The 22,158-nt window shown below is 36.8% G+C and overlaps 1 protein-coding gene across 2 annotated transcripts; it reads right to left on the bottom strand.

The window, feature by feature from the left end:
* Positions 1–1,215: 1,215 nt before the first annotated feature.
* On the bottom strand, positions 1,216–21,300 carry spryd7a (SPRY domain containing 7a). 2 transcript variants are annotated; one of them, XM_058791676.1, is made up of 7 exons: positions 21,167–21,300; positions 10,385–10,439; positions 4,083–8,763; positions 3,554–3,670; positions 3,279–3,445; positions 2,802–2,904; positions 1,216–2,260 (listed from the first exon to the last, which is right to left on the bottom strand). In XM_058791676.1, exons 3-7 carry the CDS (start codon positions 4,186–4,188, stop codon positions 2,163–2,165), a joined length of 591 nt encoding a protein of 196 aa, XP_058647659.1. In that variant the 5' UTR covers positions 4,189–8,763; positions 10,385–10,439; positions 21,167–21,300; the 3' UTR covers positions 1,216–2,162. The 2 variants fall into 2 exon arrangements, with proteins under 2 accessions (XP_058647659.1, XP_058647666.1); XM_058791683.1 differs by lacking the exon at positions 21,167–21,300 and adding an exon at positions 16,616–17,110.
* Positions 21,301–22,158: the final 858 nt, after the last annotated feature.

The raw sequence follows: 22,158 nt of genomic DNA, 5'->3' as shown, positions 1-22,158 counted from the left end.
CAAAATGACTTTTTTCTCACAATTCTGAATTTTTTTCTCATAATTGCGTGATACAAACTCGCAATTCTGAATTTTTTTCTCATAATTGCATGATACAAACTCGCAATTCTGACTTTTTTCACAGAATTGTGAATTAATATCTCAAAATGACTTTTTCTCACAATTCTGAATTTTTTTCTCATAATTGCGTGATACAAACTCGCAATTCTGAATTTTTTTTCTCAGAACTCTGAGATATAAACGCAATTGCGAGTGAAGTCATAATTGTTAATATCTCGAAATTACGAGTTAATATCTCGAAATGGCATTTTTTTCTCACAATTCTAACATTTGTTTCTCACAATTCTGAGATATAAACTCACCACGCATACGAACGTTTTATTTCATACAAACATTTTATTTTATTTTATTATTTAGATGTTATTTTTATTAAAACACACAAAAATCAGCCAAGTGAATTGTAGTTTTGATTATTGTATATGCAAATCAACTTCTAAATTACTTTGTGCACTTTTGAGCTGAATCAAACATGCAACAAATTGAACGGGATACGTGAAATTGCTTAGTAATACTTCTGAATAAAAATCCATATTTTGGATCAAATAACATATGCATTTACGTATTGATTTATTTGAACTATTTTTAGACAGGTAATATGCTAATGATGAACGTTAGTGACCGTGATGAGTTAAAAAAAAAAATTGCTGGTTTGTTTTTGAACTGGTTCATCTTGGGAAAGGTCCGAATCGCGGAAACGAGTCGGGCTTTCCATGACTACGGGGGGAGTAGATGATGGTGTATGGACGTAAAACAGGGGTAGTGTGGAGCTGTTGGGACTGTAATATTATCTTTTTGACGAGTAACAGGTCTTATGGATGCATACTACAGTTTTACGCCATTTCATTATGGGGTTCTAGGTAAAATATCATGATAAAAGGTGCAGTGATTCTGCAGTGACACATTAGTGGAGTTAAGGCGAGGCGTTTCATTGGACCCGTTCTGTAGAGTTGCGTCATTGTGCGTAGACTAAAGATTGCGCAAGTTTGCTCAGCTGACAGGATACGTACGCCAGAAACGTACGTAAAGGTACGTCAGTGCGCAGTACAGTGCGCTCTAGCTCTTGACAGTCGTTAAGTAGAAATTCACATTTTAATAACAGAAACATGTTTAAGTCTTAAATAATGGTGAGGTAAATACAAAGTCTTTTTGAACAAATGACAAAAGCAAAATATTTATTACTAAAGACACAAGACACAAATATTATCTGTCAGATTAGAACATACAAAAATAACATCATATATTCAATACTCATTTATTAAAAACAGTTTTGTGATCAGTTGCAACAATTCATAATTAGAGTACACAGACAATCAGATATTTTTTTCAGGTCAAATTATTAAATATTTAAGGTAAATAACCTTTACATTTCTTATTCTATTGTATCTCTCATGTTTAATATATTAGTTACACTAAACTGCAATAAAACAATGTATATCAACAGCAACATAATACGGAAAATACAACCAAATATAAACTCCATGAAATTTAAATATATGTATTTTTGTAGAGCTTGTATAAATCCAAGTAATCATGATGTATATGGTGCGTGCAGCTGCAGGTCATACATCAGACAGACAACAATGAAATCAAAAAGAGCTTTGACAGTATTTTGAATCAGGATCAGCATTTCAGGTCAGCATCACTTTGTTCTCTTGAAATGCATAAAGTATAAAGTCATGATTGTCAGCTGTAATATGTGACTCCATTATTACCCGTTTTTGTCTTCAAACCAGCCATTAAACAAATCCATATGTTCATATCAGCACTGTTAATACTGTACATCAGTAAGTGTACGGTGTTTGATGAAGTGTAAATTAAAGATGCATGTTCTGAATAAACATTTTGAGATCAGTGCACAGATCATTAACGCGCAGATGATATAACAGAGTTCATCTGAAAGACATAGGATGACTTTTTAAACTGAGTAGAAATGGCCAGATATGTGTCAGTTTTACACGAGTCAAAATCACAGATGACATTATTTCAACTCCTTTCAGTAGGCTGAGCCACACAATCGTCAAGAGTTCAGACAATAACCATAGCACTTCAATTCCTGGCTGTGGAGTACATTTCTTTAGTGTATATACAGCACATCATGAACTTTAGAAGATCTGTTGCTCAAACAGAATCTTCTGGTAGCCTTGCGGTGGAGGATGGTAGAAGTCACTGAACTGGCAATCCAATATTGCACTATCGTCAACTGTGAGGGACAAGACGAAGGCATACAAGCTTAGATGTGTTATTTAACAAATTTTATTTAAAAATGCAAGAATTCTGAAAAAAGTTTCGAAATACTAATTTTTTAAGGTAATTCTTAGGTAATTAAATCATTTAAGAAAATAATGTTGTCTGTTTGAAGACTTTATATAATAACCTAACTCAACCCTTTTATACAAAAAATTATTTCCCCTACAATTTAATTAATCAAAAAATAATGAATTAAAAAAGAGCAGAAGTGTACAAATTCATAAAAATAAATAAATAAATAAATATAACAGTAGAATAAGACAGAGATATAAATACCATGCAATACTGGAATCAAAGAACATTAAAACAATATGATTGTCATCTCTATGCAGTTAATCACTAATTACAGGGTAACAGGAGGGGGAAAAAGCTATTTTGTAATTGTTACTAAGTAACACATCAATTCTCATCTCAACTGCACTGGCAACCAAAGATGTTAGTGATTAGTAAATTCGTTATTTAAAAAAAATTAAATAATACCCCAAAATACTTACCATAAACTACAGGATAAACAGTTCCTCTAATGCCTGATGCTGGACAGTTCATATTCTTCCCATTCAGGTACAAATTCAGCTCCACATGGTCATACGTAACACCCTACACAAACAAAAAAAAAGAAAAAAGAAAATTAGATACATGAAGCTATTACAATGAAAATGAACCACCGCTTTCAAGAAAACCCTTATAGCTCCTGTCAGCATACATGTTAGTGCTAAGAGGTTTCCATCTTACAGATAACCCAGTAAACTCAGCATGAAATTAGTCAGGTGGTACACCAAAATGAAGTTCACAACGAAACTCCAGTATTTAATGAGTCTGTAATAATACAGTTAAGAACCCTTGTTATTATAGGCAGCAAATCCCACATGGAATCTCAGTCCAAAATGGAATGCTTCTCCCTTTACCAAGCACACACAAATAGATTTATTTACCAACAAATCCCACATTAATTCGATGCCGCCAAGACTCACCATGATGTCTCCTTCCTGCGGTAAGCTGTTTGCAGGTAATCGGTTCTTTTCTTCATTGTTGTGGTACACGGTGCCATCTTGCCGGAGCACAAGGCTGTGTGGGTCTCTACCCATAGGGATCTGGTTCAGATTTGCTTTCTGTGTTGCCACTCCCACTCCCCAGACACCTGCAAAGGCCAAAGTTCACAGCAGTCACACCAAATGACTAAAACAAACCGTTGACTAATTTGTCTAACTTACATGTAAATGCTTGTACACATCACGTCACGTCTTACCTGTGGACTGAATCTTGAACTCAAAGTAGCTCTTGTTTTGATGGAGAGGGGCGTTTGCAATGCAACCACCAGTTCCACATATGCGTCTTCCACTCTTTACAATGACAACATCAGTACCTGATATATCATGGGGAAATAATCAATTTTTCACATACTTAATTAACTGCACAACGGAGAACAAAATATTTTACTACCGTTTTGTTTTTCTACTTCATGTCGTTCTGAAATTGTGCTCTTCTTTTTGATTAAACCTATATGCTATACATTTTTTGTCATTTTACTATTGTTTATCAAGTCACCTTCCCTCAACCCATTGAATTATATACAAGTCATTACAGATGTCAAACTCAAAGAACTGTAAATACACTGTTATGCCAAGTCTGTCAGCAGTGAAATGTTCATAACACTTCACCGTATGGCGACAAAGGCACTTATTTTTGAAGAAGGACAGCTTTGTTTATCATATCGTCATTCTCAAACTCTTTTCCGTAAATATAATGTGTCTGAAATGTCAGATCGCAACACTTACCCATGTGATGAGTGTCCAGCTGAACAGTGGGCATTTCCTTCAGTGTTACGTGGCTCCTGTTATTGTCTCCACAACAGCCAAAACAACACGAAGCAAACGCCGCCATAACGGTATTTCTCTCACAATAATGACCTTAATGTTAAATAATGTAGTTACGTTCTATGTAGTTGTGCGATGGTATTAATGCTACAAATCATCAGAGGTCATTTTTATTCTCCCTACATGCTAAGCTAACAGGATATGACGTGGAAGGTTCCTCTCGGTTTTTATTTTTAATTTTTTTTATATTATTTCCAGGATAGCTCAATGGTGACCTCTAGTGACCAAAAGACGGACTGTTATTAAGGGATAACAGCCAAAAATTAAAATCCTGTCTTTTACTCACTCTCATACAAGCCGGTATGACTTTCTTTCTTCCGTGGAACACAATGCAGAATGTTAGGGGCTGACAAGCATCACACACCGTTCACTTTCACTGCATCTTTTTCACACTAAAGTGAATGATAACAAGACTGTGACTTACTCTTGTGTGACGTGGAAGAAAGTCATACGAGTTTGGTATAAGAATTAATAAATGATCACATCGGACGAATTATCCCTTAATGTTAAACTTAATTCTGTCATCATTTACTCACCTTCAAGTTGTTCCAAACCTGTATGCATTTTATACAGCTTTTGAACACAAAAGTTACCGTCAACTTTTTGGTTACCAACATTCTTCAAATTATCTTCTTATGTGATCAGCAGAAGAAAAAACTCATACAGGTTTGGAACGACACGAGGGGTGAGTAAATGATGACAAAATTTTAATTTCAGGGTGAACTATCGCTTTAAATTTATAAGACTGACAACCGAATTATTACCACACCAAACATAATGCCACTTAATCGTCAGGTCATTTTGGCCTTGGTGTCTTTGGGAGACAACATTTTTACAGCAATTCGTCAACTATCAGACCGTACAGGTAACAGGAAGAAAGTTTGACACTATAGACTACTGGATAGACTTTATGGCATAATGTGTACAAGTTTGGATATGTGCGCGCGATCGTGCAGAATGAGCGAGACAGAGCGCAAATCTGAGGGATCAGGATCGATGTGACCTTAAAAGCTTTTAACCTGCTCTGTGCCACTCGGTTACAGCTGTGAAGTTTTGCATAGCAACAACCTCACCGCTCAAAGTAAGGGGGGATCTATATCTGACCAACTACTTTCAAAAACGAAAATACATCTTTACTTCTGTTCATATATTTTCTCGCCCTCACATCAAAGACAAGTTTAAATAAACATTTTTCAAGACGCCTATTTGTTACTTGTAATGCGTAACTTCGATATTAACTTTTGTTTGTTGTTTTTGAAGTTCGCTAGTGTGGAAATCTGCACAGCAACAAGCGCCATGATTGCGTTTTCTGAGTACCCTAGTAACTGGCGCGCGCGGTTTCTATCCAATAAAAGAGCGCGTGATGTGTTCGCAGTTATGCGGTGGAACTGTTTTACCCAACATCCCCACTTTTCATAGGATTATTGCATTATTGTAAAAAACATTTATTTTGACTGACATCACCTTCTTGTCCTTTGGGGTGACTAGTAAGCAGATGTCGAGGTAAATGGACCAAAAGAAGGTAAAGTAGGCACAGTGTTTCATCATGGTCTTCATGTCGACCTTTTTTAAAAATATATATTTTCTGATTTAACTTAAGCCAGTTTAATAATTCATACATTGTCGCTATCTTGTAATGGCGAGAGAGCGTTTTAATTACTACTTTTTGTATAGGGTACAGACTTATACTAACTTTACCGGATTCACCAATGTTGTGATTTTGAGATGCAGGTGATGTTATATGGAAAGGTCTGTTTGCTTTCGCAGTGTGGCATAAACAAGTTTACAAACAGCGACGAGATGATGATCACGAGCGCACTTATCTGCTCGCCTTTAGCCATTTGAATGATAACAAAACCGTTATTTTCAGAACTGCCCAATCAGATTTCACCATAAACCTGCGCGCTGCTAGCTGTGACACGCCAAACGATGTTTCTGTGGAAATTACCGGGTATGATCTCGCCTTACCTGCCAAGAATAGCTTATTCAGAAAGAGAAGAAAAAAAGAAGTTGTGCAGCCCTTTGGGGTGCATTATGAATTTCCGCTTCAGAAAGTGTTGAGAGCGAATTCATATCAAGTACAGTATTGAAGCTCTAGTTCAGTCTAGAGAAAGAATAACCTCAGTGACATGAGAAGGGAGTGACGTAAGAGCAAAAGAAACTGACGTGGTTTCTGCCCTATTTTCCCTCGTTTTTATCGGTTCGCTAATATGTCTGTCATGCGACAATATCATTGATTTCATACGTACCTGCTTTTTATTACGTAATACAATATACAATAGAGGTGGATATGACATCAAAGGACTCAGGGCACCTCGTTTCGACTATAGTTTATTAAAATTAATCCATTTACATTCAGATTCTGTGGAAGACAACAAATCCAACAATATCAGTGGTGCCAAACCTGTTTAAACCAAAGTTTCTCGATATTCAAAAAAAGGGTCTGTTACATAATCGAAGTGACCAATCAAAATGACACAAAATAAAATGATTTTATAGATTTACGTTTGATGTAGCCTATGTTTTACCTAGAACAGTAAGATTTAAAGTGCATAGCTCCACACCAATCACTTTTTTTCCTTGTAAGGACACCGTTGGTTTTTACGAACGAAATCAGCTGTATGGCATCCTACCACTGAGAATCTAAAAAGTGTGTTTATATATATTTATATTTATTATGCATCTTTAATACAATCAATATCCATTAAGGACAATCAGTGCTCTTCTTTGAGCAGTTTTAGTAATTATTAAGTGTTGTCCGAGTACATAAATAGCCTACTAATACTATGAGGTCTGTTTTAACTTTCTACGGACAGATATTCACTGTGAAAGTGTTAAGCGGATATTGAGTGAATGCTCAACTTAAATTAGTTGATGGTCAGTTGCACATAAACGTGTATTTTTTTTTTTTTTAAATGCAAGTTATTCTGAGGCGGAGTTCAACCACATTTAGGCTACTGTCATATTCCTGTTTTGGGAAGCAGGAACAACTGCCATCATAAATGTGAGGTCCCGGAGCTGCGCTTCGTCATCCAAGATAATCAAGGTTTCTTTTAATAAATTATTTTAAGGCAAGAAAATCTGCTTGTACTGAACGACCCAAAATACGAGTCGTCGCCTTTATGTCCTTCCTTGACTTCTATCGTTTAAATAAAGGTTCAGGTAAATTCAAACAAGCGCATCTTGGTGTGGCTAGATATTGGAGTTCATAGTCACTTCTAAACCAAGTCAATGAAATTTGAGCTAAAATTTAGGTTAGTCTCTGTGATTTTTGGTCATTCGTATCCCTCGAGACAACAGGGTCTACTTTCGGGTTGAAGTACTCTTAAAGTTTTATATAGATTCGCATTTGTATAATCTTTCATTCGCTTATTTGTCATATATTTGTACAATTGATCCAGATGAACGCAAACTTTTCTTAATCTTGGCCTGATGGTGGACACGATTTTGAAGGATGGTTTCCTCAGTATCGCCTGAGGAGAAAACCGAGCGTTTCAACAGAGGGAGTGTAAATAGACTTGATATTAACGACCCTTGCAGAGGGAAAGAAACGCGAGAATCAAAACAAACAGCGCAAAGTACCAAAAGGGGCCGATCTACGAAGTGATTCTGTCAGCACCCCTTCCCTAAATCTCAACTTAAAAGAAACGGGGGGCGATCTGAAAACTTAAAACCATTTAAAGTTTCCCAGAAGATGGCGATGCTGCGTAATTCAAAATGTGAAAATAAAGATGGAAGGTGATGATGCTTAACACTGTAACACGATACATTTTATAACGGTTTTCAGTTTTTTTATATAATGATATGCTTCTTCCATGATAGGCAAAAGGAACTGCACATTATAGTGTATATATTTTTATTAGAACTTGCTGTAAGAAATGTGGCAGATTTATGTATTTGACACAAACTGCAGAATTCGCGCGCAACGCGACTCTGTACAATTAATTTGCCTTGATGCAATCGTTGTGATTTGAATGTTTTATTAATTTTATTTTCCTTTATTGCATTTTTTCACGTACATAAATTGTATCAACGAGCTCCAAGCACTTTTAGAGAAACATCTGACTCATTCAAACTGCAATTACATAATTATAAAGCTTTTTTGATGTTTTATCAAATTCCTTGTCACCCGTTTTCAGAATAAAAGCGTTCAGAACACCGGCATGTGCACAGTATGTTATTAGTCAGTCGTTAATCTTCTTGTGCTTTCCTGATGAGGGATCCCGACGCACAGAGGCCCCCGCAGACGGTAAACGGCCCGCCTAACTCCAGCAGCACGGTCAATACTGGAGGATTCGCTAGTGCTTTGACTCCAATATTTACGTGCTGCTACAGCCAGGCAGTCACACGGCCAAGTTCAGGAGACTCGCCGGCACACGTAGTCTTGCTGCTGCTGCTGCTGTCTTTGCACCCGTTTGAATGTGAAGTGCGCGTCTGTCCTGTCGTTCTTGCCGCAGCACAGTACGGCCTGCACCCCCGTTATAACTCACAAACCATTCTGTGCTGCTACAGTACCGACAGGCCCCGCGCCGAGCGCACGCGCGCCCACACCGCCGCACAGACACGCTCCGCGTTTCGCAACCTGAAAACACAGGATCAATAAAAAGACAATGAGTAATAAGTGTCAATATGGCTACATGCTGTAATCAAATTATGTCAAAATGACTTCGAAGACAAAAAATAAAAAGGCTTGCTCAGGACATTAGAATCTAAAATCAAGAATAGAGATAAATTACCAAGTGTTAGTTTTGATTAAAACGTGAGACTTCCTGAGGCTTTGTTAACTGTTATTTCTCACGTTTGGTTTGCAAAATGCAGCAGGACATGGATCACTAACATAACCATGTATGAAAAAAAGTGAAAGTGTATCTATTTTAGAACGTTTTAGGAGTCAAGTAAAGATAATTCTTTTGTTTTTGTTTTAAATGGGAACCAGAAAAAAAACTGCCAGCTGCCAATATCTAGTTTCAAGGTCAAATGCATTGTTTTCCATTTTTAAAAGTTGACAAATGCAAAAATTAAGTGAGCATCTCTGTTTTTAAAGATATAAAATGTGTATTTTCAGAAATGTTATATAAATGTTACATTGCTGCTCCTTATACTCAACTATTTTTTTTTTTAACTTTCTATTTTTAACAGCACATTTCTATTCTACAGTGATGAGTGGATTTTTCTGGAGAAGTACACAGTACTCAAAATCTATTTGCATACTCTTAACTCTATGGTCAGTTCTGGTAATTTGGTACCTGTTCTGAGAAAAACATGATATTCACACTGTTCTTACACAACCTGCCTGCCTCTCACTGATGAAATCACTATTACCAGGTAAGTGTGCACTGTGGTTGAAAAGTTCACTGTATCCAAACCTTCATTTAGAGAAATTTGACAAAAGCAGGTAACTTCAGAAAACCAGCAACTGTTAAAACATACGATCTGAGTACGTTCTGAGTGTATTTATGCAAGTTGTCTAATTGAATTGTATTTTTCTATTATTTTCATATTCAGTATATAAGATTTGCGAGCAGATTCATGTAGGTAATTCAAATCAGTCAAGCCGTGAATTTTTAAAGAACCATATGAGTAAGACGAAGCTTTCATACGGTTGAGCCCAAAACTATATTTGAAATGACTCTTATGCGGGTGTGTAAGAAATAATTTACATGACGTGTGCAAAGTGCAAAATAACCGGGCTAATAATAACAATAATTTCATGCATGACTAACTTTCAATATTTATCATGTTCTATTTCTGATGTTAGTTGTTTTTGTAAACCCCCAGGTTTCTATTCCATCCAGTAAACACACATGTGCTATTGTACCAGGTGATCCAATACTGACAATAAACTTTTGGTGTAACAAGTAAGAGGACAGTGAAGCATCTGCTGTCTATAAGTGTAAAATTACAGTTGATGAAAAGAGCCCCATGGACTTCTGGGAGAAAAAAAAAAAAAATAGTGCTCCCTGACAAAAGCCTGTAACCTCCCACATTATAATATTTACTTATGTTGTTTGCTTTGTCTGTATGCCTTTCACTTTCTTGTTTTCTCTTTGTTAGGCACTTCATGAGGATATAGGAAGAAAAAAAAAAGTTTTTTGTTTTTCTATACACTTCCTGGTATTTTATGCATTTCAGAAAATAATTCAACTAAACCATGCTTCTTATAACCAATATAGTTAAAATGGTTCAACTAGTGGTGTACTTACAGTTACTTGACTGTGTCACAGCTCAGTGTCATGCCGTGTGCTCTACATTCCTTTCCTGGAGAAAACAAAAATAAAGGGATAATTATGAAGCACAAATTCTGGCTGTTATGTTTCTTAACATAATTACAGGTACAAAAAAAAAATATTCCATCCCATAGCATGCAGTGTTTTTTTGTTTTTTTTTATTGGACAGGTGTAATTATCTTGTGCTTGTACATTTTGCGAAATATTTAAATGAATACTGCATAATCTTGTTTGAAGATTAATCCTTATGTGTCATGGTTTGTGACTGTGACTGTGTGTGTGTGGGGGGAAAGGAAACCCATCCCCAACAAATAACAACTGTACCAAACCTACGAAGGGGTGTTTTCTAAAGATTACAAAATGTGTGACATTAAAAAAATAAAGTTTAATTACTTTTAAATTTAGAAAAGTGTTGTATTAAGTAGTAAAAACAACAACACACTTGTCCATACAAAAGACAAAAAACAAAAGGACAAACAACACAAAGTAAGTTTTAATAATGCCCACAATATAAATGTAATTCTAAGTAGTAGTACTAATACTTAACTTTAAGGGCACACTTTGAATAAATTAACTTTTACAGGATAGCAATGTTACAAAAAAAGATGAGTCATCATTTCAGCATAATTACCCAGCAACAAACTAAAAATGAATTTACACCAACAAATAATTTTAAAATCATTATTCATTTTTTAAATTGTAACTTACTATTGAGTACTATGCTAACAGCAAATTCATAAAGCCATAAAACCCACTGATGATTTTCATTAAAAGTATTGTCTCAGTATTTACTGACTCACAGCGACTGGATATTATATGATAATAAAACCATGGGACGATGAATTCAACAACATAGAAGCCCATCAGAATAATTAAGTTATTTATATATTCAAGTTATATGCATTGAATGTTACACTGCAGTGTACATATGTACCTAAATAAAACAAAAAGCATACTCAAACAAAATAGTTTATTTGCTAACCAAAATGACACACTCTGGTGATTAGTGTATTTTTATGAGACGGCAGCTAGATGTGTTGTTCCCTGTAACTTCGTATGCCAGAAGTTAGCAGAGAAACATTCACTTCCTACCACAGAAAGGGGAAGCTGCTCCCACAATTTCACTTGCTTTTACAAGAGTAACAAGCAAAGGGGGCACGAGAGCACACAAGTGTGTGTAAAAGCACATTTATACACACAAGATCTGCCCAATGGGACACAATAAAACAATCCTGGAACTGAAGAAAACAAATCTGACATTTTTAATCCCACTCTACACACTATCAACAACTATTTTTGATCTTTGTGCACAATTGGTGTACTCTCGAAAACATCTAGACTTGATATACTAGAAAATCTAATATTTAATGCAAAATAATTCATAATTACATAAAGAGTGTAAATAAAAAATATTTGTTAATACATTTTAAAACAAAGAACTGGAAACTTGGAGCTACACTGTAAATATCAAAACGGGGATGCTATATTTATGAACTAAATATTTTTATTCCACAATTTACATTTAAACACACAATTTATAAGATGTTACTATTTTATTTTTTGGTCAGTCTTAAAAGACACTGCATTTCTAATTTTTAATTAGCACCACTGTATTTTGTTTATTAGGTTCATTTGTATTTCTTTAAAAAGTGTGCTTACATGCTTCAGATTAATATATTGCCTTTGTACATGAAACCTCACAGTACTATTGTGATATACAAGTTATTTCATATTGTATGAACTAACGTCGCAAAAACACATCAAGCACTTTAACTGAGAGTGGGGGGGGGGGGTTGCACTGGCCTAATACCTTGACAACAGCACCAGTCCCCATAACAAGTGCATTTGCCTTGGTAACGTCAGATAGGGGCAGCCCCTGGCAGCACATGTAGTACTAAGAAGAGCTTACAATGAAGAGCTCTGCTGTTTGGCATCAGAGAGCTCGACTGGCGCTGTGTTCCTCTTAGCAGATAGCTTTGTAATTGACACTCAGATCAAGATTTTCATTTCTGTGTTTCGCATCTAAATGATCATTTACAAAAGGACACACACAGATACACACCCACCAAGAATCGAGAGTCCTCTGATCTTGCTGGGCAAACAAACACACACACACACACACAAGCAAAACTGAGATCTGAGTTAGGCCCAAAAATCATGTTTCATACCGATCGGTTTACTAGCAAGTGAAGTTATGAAATCAAAAGCCCCCGCCCCAAATGTTACTGACATTCAGGTTTCATGATAATAACACAGCCTCTTCTTATTTTCCCTTCAAGCTACTACTTGAAACTACATCAACCAACTTATTTGAATCCTAGAGGCCCTTCTTTAACTTTGTGGCAAGAGGCACGTTGAAATGAGCTAACACAAAGAGGGGGGGGGGGGACAACAGAAACCTCAAACTCATTTTGGGACCAGTTCTGCTATCGCATTTACTTCAAAGAGTCACTATACAATGTTTACAGGCATGTTTAAAGCAAAGAGACATTGATATAAAAATTTGCTAGAATTATATTATCTACAGGAGCTGCAGCTACTAAAAACAATGAAAATGTGATCCCTTTGAAGTCAATATGGCATTTAAAAACCAAAGTATTACACACTGTGAAACTCCACAAAAACCTATCAGAATCAACATGAACAATATAACTGGTGATAGCGCCTCAATTCATGTGTAGCACAAAAACAACAAAATTATTTTCTCTCATACAGTATACTAAATTATATTTGATGTGTAAGACATAGGGCATAATTTTATTTTATTTTAATTTTAAGGTTTTAAAAAAAACTAAAGGAAATATTTACCTCCATTCGAGTGGAAGCCAGTAGACAAAGCTATTCCACATTTTTTACATATATATATTTGCAAAGCATCCAAATTAAGAGGAACAAATAATGATTAGAGAAAAATCATAAAGATAATTCACAGTCCCTGCACCTACAGAGTTTTTCATATAGTGTGGGATGGGGTCTGAGTCAATTGCAATATTACATAACCATTAACATAAGACAAAAATGGCATTAAACACTAGGCATATGACAGGGACCAAAAGAATCAGTGGTCTTCGATGTACATGACACACACTACTACTACTATAATATATATATATATATATATATATATATATATATATATATATATATTTGGATTTGGGCCAAGAGGTTACAATTGTGTTATAATTGTGAAAAAGACTCTTGCAATACTCATAATGAACTAGTACAAGTCATTATGAAGTATCATGATTGTGACTAATATGTCACGGTCACAGAGACACGAGAAAACAAGCAAACGCTCACTAAGATCAAAGGTTAGAGCAAATTTGGAGAATTTCTTCTTTGTAGCAACTGGGTGAAAATAAAGCAGCTGGACCTTGACAGGGTAGATGATTTTTTTTTACAAAATATAATGCTAATAAAATGTAACAACTTGCTCTTAATAAAATGACATAATAATATCAAATACAATCTTTGGCCTTGAGGAATTGTTCTACTAGTGAATGCAAAATTAAAATCAGGATTTCAAAGGTGCTAAAGAGATTGTGTAGAATGTATTTTTTTTTCTTTTGAGAGGTCACCTCTAATTATTGAATACCTTATTATATAATGTCTGTAAATTATCTAATTAAATATGAAACTGTCCTAAACTCTGTTCCGCTTGTAAAAATAAAACTAAACATATTACTATTTCAAATTGAGTGGCTGTCTGAGAATGTGCATTCATGTAGGCCTTGTTGGCATGCTTTTGTCATTATCCGTCGTACTTCAACTCACATCAGCCAACGTCTTGAGTGGATCCTATCAAAGAAACACAAGCCCTGTATAATGCTGTAACCTTTAGTCCTAACCTAAAGACAAACTCAATGTAAAGTGGTTTAAGTGGGTCATCGTCAATGTCCAGCCTCTGCTCGTTCACAATAGACCACTGAGGGATCACCTCATGACCACAATTACACACTGAAATTATAAATACACTCGTGCGCGCACACACACACAAAAAGGGGGGGACAAAAAGATTTTTAACCCTCACCCGACAAGCTATAATTGTGACAATGAAATATCTGTGCAAAATGTGTAAGTTATAATTTTTTTTTTGTTTGTTTTTATTCATAAATAATTACTCGTATTTGTTTGTTTGTCTAGGACGTGAATGAAGAGACTGGGTGGATTCATACAGGCTCAGTATTCAGTTGTGAAAGAATAGTTGTTGTTGTTGTGGCTGGACAAGCAGTAACTGAGGCATGTCGCCATGACAATATCTGTTTTATACATTCCTGATATACTTTTTCTAGCTGACTGGAAACCGCATTACAATGTTAAAATATTACTATCACTTTATATTAGAAGATTATGTTCAACTGTAATTTCTAGGTTCATTTTTAGTGAAATGAAGTTTTGAGTGAATGCGTGTGTACAGTGTGTTGAATACGTAAGTAGCCAACTTTAATTAGTAACTATTACTGGTTTTACAATAAATCCACTGCAAAAATATACTATAATTATAAAGTTTTGACATAGTAATCATAATTATATAATTATGTGCAGATACTAAGAGATATAAGGAATTCTCATGATTTCTGCCCACTTTTTATTTAGGCCTATTTTTCTTCTTCTCAAAAATGTGTTTGTGATAGGTGATCGAGCACTTACACTGCACAGTGGAATGACTAGGCCTACATTAAAACATTGATATATTAATACTGCTTTACAAAAAAAATGATAACTGCTTAAATGGTCAAAGTTTCTTTTTAAAACTTTTAAGAAATATTAATGCTTTACAATATTTAATGTAAATTGCAATACATTGCAGTGAGTGAAGAAAAATCCACTCGAAAGTCATTCAAGGCAACAATATTGTCCTTCTGACACAATGTAGTGCGATAAACAAAGAAATATCAACTCTGACTCTGATTAAAGTCACACTTGGCCTCAAAAATAGTTACAGAGTGAGTGGACAGCTTACACTATATTATTGCACATTTGACAAAAGTGTCTATAGCCATTTGGTTAAAAAACGGCTACAGAAAGCAAGCTGTGGAACAAAAATGCCAGTAGCATTTTTGGTAAAGGCCTGTGTGACTTAAAAAATGTATTCAAAACAATCATCTCTTGTATACTTTAGGTTAAATTTGTTAGTATGATGACTTGTTTGCCTATGCCATAACTGTATCAAGAATTACCAATATTATAAACAATGCAGGAAAAAAGGGAGCATAATTTTGGCTCATTTGAATCTCCAGGTGCGGCACGCCCTCCATGAGACACCCAATACACACACAGACTGAATGTGAGATGAGGAACACACACCTCAGCAATTCTGCAACTGACATAGGCTTTTTCTCAATAGGCCTGCATTTTCAATTCCACCCCCACAGTAGTTCAAGGCTTACTTTTCCATCCAGTTGAGTACAAAAACCACACAAAAAGTTATTTATTGTTTCAAAAATGGAAACACGGCCATCAGAGAAGCTGAAGAAAAAAAATGGTAAGTGGTGCTACTGAAAACTAATAACAAACGCAGCAAGTAATTGCCTTAAAAATACAGATATTTATTGAAGGTCAGGACAGAATAAAGGTTTTTCTTTATTTTGTGAATAATATCAGCAAAACTCGTGCGTAAATTCACCAAATTGCATAACAAGGCGAAACTGCCCTGCTTGCAACCATAATGCTGAACTCCAAATCACATTTCCAAGAAAAGCTAAAAAGCAAGAATGATCTCCCTTTCTCCAGCAGAACAAATGCGTCCTATGCCCTCCCAGCTCTAGATGCACAAAAACCGCTCAATTTTACTATTATTCCAACTTAACACAACGACACTTGACGTATTTTTTAATATCCAAGTAGTAACGCAAGTCAGCACAAGACTCTACCTCATCGTGTCAAATTTTATCAAATCTACATGAACACAGTTGTCCATTCAATCTAGTTGTAACATATTACAATGTGACGTCTCAATCAAGAGCGTTACATTATGACAGCTTCAGGTCACAATAATAATAATAATAAAAAATAACAAATAACTTTTTGTAATCAACATAGGCTTCCGTGCTTGGACTTATAAAATGGCGCAAAGTATTTACCCTTAAAAACAAGGCGCTTCAAGACAGTTTCACGACAACGTGGTCTTATAAAAAACATAAATTACAAACAAAGTCACCTTTTTTTATGTCAAGCTCGAAGAATAAACCGTTTCAAACATCTTACCGGCAAAAAAGGCTGATGTCTCCTCTATAATCTGAGTTCAGAGTCTGATGCATCACAGACTCGGACTGAACTGCGTGTATATCTGCGCCAGCGGCTCGTCCGTTACTCCCGCTCAAAAAGCGACGTGAAAAAACACCAAAATGACACAATCTCCACCACCGCCGCGCTGAATCCCAATCATAAGACCCTTTGGTATTTTCCAGAATTTTTCTATATTTTTCCCCGCATCGAGCGTTATTTTTAGATATTATTTTTTAAAAATCGCAGGTTTTCCACATACGCAGCTGAGCGATAGCCCCCTTTTCTCCTTCGGCTCCACAATCGGCTCGTATTGGTCACTTCTGTGCTCGTCGACACTAGATCGCAGGCGATTTTACTCTCTAAACGCGGTCCGATCGTGCCGTTTTCCCCGCATTCAGATAATAAGTGTTATTTTTTAAGACGAAGCGTCGCGCGCGCTGTCCCTCTCTGCGCGCGAGCTCAGTGTTGATGCTATCGCCGCTTACTCGAAAATGGCGCCTAAAGTGACTCTCCTCATTCAAATCGGTAAGAGCCGCCCCCAGCTCGCATGTGCATGCCGGGAACATGGACTTGGAGAGCGGTTTTGAAGGTGGGAGATAGAGAGATTTTACTGGAAGGAACTTTTTTTTTTCATCACCGTCGAAGCGACGCGAAACAATCTTTTTTATTCTGTGAAACTGCACGTTTAAAGACGTGCGTGTGTTTAGAGGGGAAGAATCCTGTGTGCCTCCGCCAATTGAGGGGAAGCACCCAAATCGGGCAGATAAGGACATAAGAAGCCTCGCAAAATAAAAAGTAGCCCTTGGCTATCTAATGCTTGTCATTTAAGCTATTTCATCGACTACTTCCCTGCCAGCTCCCTATAGAAAAACTTATGTAAGGTGTTCTTCTGTATACGCCCTATGCAAACTGATAGTTCAGTCTCAGTGGTGTTGTAAAATATCCATTCTGCTCAGAAAGAGAGGGAGATATGACCTGGTTTTTCCTCGGCAACTGCTTTGTGACACACTTGAACGCCCAAATCTTAATGCTGCCCACTTATCCACTCGCAGATACTCTGTAGTAGAGGATAGCAGCAGGAGAGTTACCCCATTTCTTGTAGTTTGGGTGATTTATTACTAACTAACATTCATATGCAGCAGCATAAAGGCTCTAATAAGCCGGCTGAATATACATTACACCTATGGCACCTTGCTGCCAATAGATGTGTACTGATAGCTACATGTTTTATCTGAAGTTTCACAAAAGCTTGTTTTATGATCTGAATATATTAATAATCCATATTTTACAGTTGTATAATAGATGTCAAAAATCAACCTTATCACGGACCTCAACTTTGTTATTGTTAGATTGCATATAAATATTACGGGGCTGTGTATTTAGCTATATTAAAAGACGCTGAGCTAATACAGCATGACTTACAGTCAAATATATGAAGCGTGATGCTTTTGGAAGTATATATGAATACCAAATTCACAATTTTAAAATCCCTTATACTGTACATACATAGAGCTTTTTCACTTGGAAAACATACCAACAATAAATGCAGCCATATATTTAAGGCCCTTTTTTATACAGCAAGCTACATCATTACTGACTCATTTCTGAATTCAGGACTCTTGTCGTAGCTTGTGTATCACCTCATAATGCAAGTGTGACAAACAAGAGGTTGCTACAGAACTTTAACACACTCTCTATTCATAGCTTGAATTGCTGAATCAAATGAAACTTTCTGCCTTTATATTTCACCCTAAACAACTCTTGAAACAGACACACTGCAGGGCTGCAAATTACATTCAATATACACTCGATGAAAAAATACAGAATTTTAATTTGATTAACTTGTTCTTTGAGTTTCCTGTTGGCGTGAGAAGCATATATCTGTCTTCTCTTTAAACACGTGTGGTTTTGTTTTGCAATTAGCAATTTGATGGAGTTGAAGAGGACACCAGAGTAAAAGAAAAAAATTAAGCTGAAAATTTGCTGAGTCAGCAAAGTAGGTTGTGGCAGACTACAATTGCTGGATCACTGAAACTATAAATTTTGTGTTTTGTTGTATGCAGTATCTGATTATTCTGACTCTTGCATTGCATTAAACCCTTGACCTGTTGGCTTACTCATTCATGTGTAATATTTCTGATAAATTTGAAAGAAATTAGTCACAAGTCAAGCCACATAATGCAGAAAAAATACAGAAAAGAATGAATTTATTAGTTTATTGGAATTCATGATCCTAACATTTAAGTAATTAGCTGTGTTCTAATAAGGACAAATAAGTGTGCTGTGCACCCAGGGCACTCTTGCACCCTCCACTTTTCAAACCTTTTTTTTTGTAGGGGTGTGAAAATAGGGGCAGTTGTAAGGGGTGAACTTGAGTGTGTGTGTTTATGAAAGGGTTTTGTTCTCTCATTGAAGGGTCTCGGACCCCCACCCCACCCCAAAGCTGTCTGAAGCAGCTGCACCCCTGTGATCTCTTTAGTATGAGGGAGGGGGTGGGAGCGTGTGAGGGGACAGCCCCCACTTTTACAGAGGCCAGAGCCTACACACTTAAGTAACAACATCCATCAAAAGCCAATAGATGCCTGCAAGTCAAGTCTGAGAATACAACAGCAACCTTCGACCCCTGTTAAGTGGGCCGGCCTAACAAGACACAGCCACTGACTCATGCTGGTTTGTTTGGTTTAACTTCATTTATTAGTGACTCAAAGCAGGAGAGATCTTAAAGTGTATAGTCACTGATCGTACGGCTTTACAATATAAAAAAAAAAAAAAAAAAATTCCAATGAAATGCTTTGTAGAATATAGAAATCACTCAAAGTATGAACATAAAATAGGTTAAAAAAGGTCAGGTTTTTCCTATAAGATCTGACATCACCTCACAGAACCTGTTAACAGAGCAAACAAGTCATTTCGCACGAGCACACTTTATATGAAATTTTGTTTCTGGCATTATAGCCTGGAAAATTTTGCACCAAGATAAATGTATGCTATTTATACCATGCAATGGGGTGAAATGGCAATACAATTTCAGTAAATTTAACATCATGTATTTATTATGATATAAGAATAATATTCATTCAGTGATTATATGTAGTCATTTCATGTGATGGTGAACTGTCTTGACTTTGTAGCAAGTCATTACATGGTATTTCATCAACCCTGTCTAATATATGGCATACCACTATCTATCATTATGGGATTTTATGAAGAGCACCAGCACAAAACCACACGTTTTGACAGAGATAATGCACAGAACAATGCAAACGACCTCTTTGGATAGCTTAAGTCATAATATATGAGTTAATTACTTCTTTTAAGTTGGCTTTGGTTACGGTAACGTTTTGATCATTTGAATGTGGTGAGTTTGGTCCACACAATACATCCACGCCGTTAGTACTATAAGCCATTTAACGTTACGAGCACATCGAAACATTTTCACACGTCCAGCAGAGCAAGTGGTCAAAATGTTAAGCATTACTCTGCTTGTGGCAGTGAAAAAAAAGGGAGTCGACTTTGCAGCGACGGACAGATACAAAGACACAACAGAATGAGCAGCCGCTTCAGCGGTACGAACTCAAATCCAACCGGAAGTCCCGCCCCCCAGCAGCTTTAACTTCGATGATGTAACCCCTGTCCAAATTTAGAATGTTGTTGATGCCTCAGAAGTTTCTCCTCTGGCTGAGAGCGCTGTCTATCACTCGACGTCACGACTATCCTGTTATTATTGTAAACAGTCTACCCGTTCTTTTACTGTCGTCCTCCACCTCACGAAATTCTCCCCCGGTCCTTTGTTCGCAAAGTATCGGATCGGCATTAACAGCAATAGCGCAGGCACCGTTTGGTCGCGAAAAATAAAACGCGCCTGTTCATACTCAGCAGTGAGAACGAGCAACATGTGAGAATATATTGGTTTTGAGACACACAACACATCCTCGTATAATTTTGGAGCGGCGGAATGGAAGCGGAATGCAGCTTCAGTGTAGTTGAACATAATAAAACCCGGCACTTCACTGCTTGGCTTTCACTACAGCTTTTTTTTGTGCTCGATGTAGTATGTAGCCTATACGCGCTCGAGCCGCTCTTTTGATATGCTATTCAACCTTCTTTGCGATTGCACGAAATTAATCGTGGAAAGTATCATTGACATTAGGTGACTTCTACTTCAATCTCCCCGCGAGCTAGAGCGCATCCATCGCCTTTTGTTGAAACCCTTCAAGAAACACAAATAAACATTCATTCAAAAAACTACCGCCTTTCTTTTCAGACCTAATAATAACTGTGCGACTGTGGTTGTTTACCACCTCCGCTTATATGAATTTGAGATAAGCTCGATAATGAACCGTAAACAACACGGCAACTTTCGTCCTCAAACATTTAAATCGCACAGCCAATACGCGAGAAAACGCGCTTTGAATGGCAACTCAACAACAAAGCTTCGCTCCGTCGTATTTCCTCTTATGAAGCAGGGGAGCGCGAGCGGAGCTGGAGAGATTGGATATGGAAAAGAAAAGGCTGGTTTATGATACTTACTTCAGGCTTGGAATAACCTGGGAAAGTGCAAATCCATTTTACGCGTACGTCGAGCCAATGAAGCGGTGGGAAAGATATTCCGGTAGAATGCCGGACCCATCAGTATGTCACGGAAGCCCTTCTCTATCTCTATTATTGCAATTACGCCAAGCTTCAAGGAAGTTGTCCTTTTGTTCCAGCATTTATACATTGCGTCAATGTTGCGAAAAGAGGAGGCGGAGCGGTGGCACTTGGAGTACGAGAGAGAGAGAGAGAGAGAGAGAGAGAGAGAGAAGCGAGCACACGACCTTATGTACACAAAACCCAGACCCTCCACCCTATAACAAAATCGACGGGATCAGATGAGATCACGTGTCCCCCCTCACTGTACAGCTCAACTCATACGGGGCAAGATATGCGCTCGCTGGGGTAGGAAGCGCGAAGTGCCAGGCAAGTCATCAAAGCGCTGCAATGACAAGCTCGAGCAGCTTATTTACAGTGACAGCGAGAACGGATATCTTTATTAAGTGTGTGTCTGTGTATGTGCATATATGTGTTTGTATGAATATTTTTGCAATATGTTTATTCATGTTTTGTCAACGTAAGTAATTTTGCCATGCCTTTAGAGTTTTTTTAATTTTTAATCAGGACTGTCATTGCACGGTGGCGATCCAGTTGTAAACCACAAAGTTCAGGCGGAACGCCTTAATGTTGCCATGCTGTCTCCACGAAGATATTAAAAGAGTTTTCTTTTATATAAGTAGATTCAACATGCATGCATGCATACAGTATAGTTTGCAGTGAACTGAATTACTTTATGTAGTGATGCATGCGTGTCCTACTGAATCAACCGGACCATTGCTCCAGTTACAACAGAGTTGCATCACGGAGTTTTGCTTGTCGCTTTTCTGCTTCGCTCCACGGCCAATAAAGAGTCCGGTAGATACTCAATTAGATAACCAATTGTTGTATGTAATTAAGCTTAACAAACCCATCTTCAAGCTTTAATTCAG

The sequence above is a fragment of the Onychostoma macrolepis genome, chromosome 01 (genome assembly GCF_012432095.1).
Source record: "Onychostoma macrolepis isolate SWU-2019 chromosome 01, ASM1243209v1, whole genome shotgun sequence".
NCBI classification, from domain to species: domain Eukaryota; kingdom Metazoa; phylum Chordata; class Actinopteri; order Cypriniformes; family Cyprinidae; genus Onychostoma; species Onychostoma macrolepis.
Note: the sequence above shows the minus strand (reverse complement) of the source record. Positions and strands in the feature narration are given on the sequence as shown.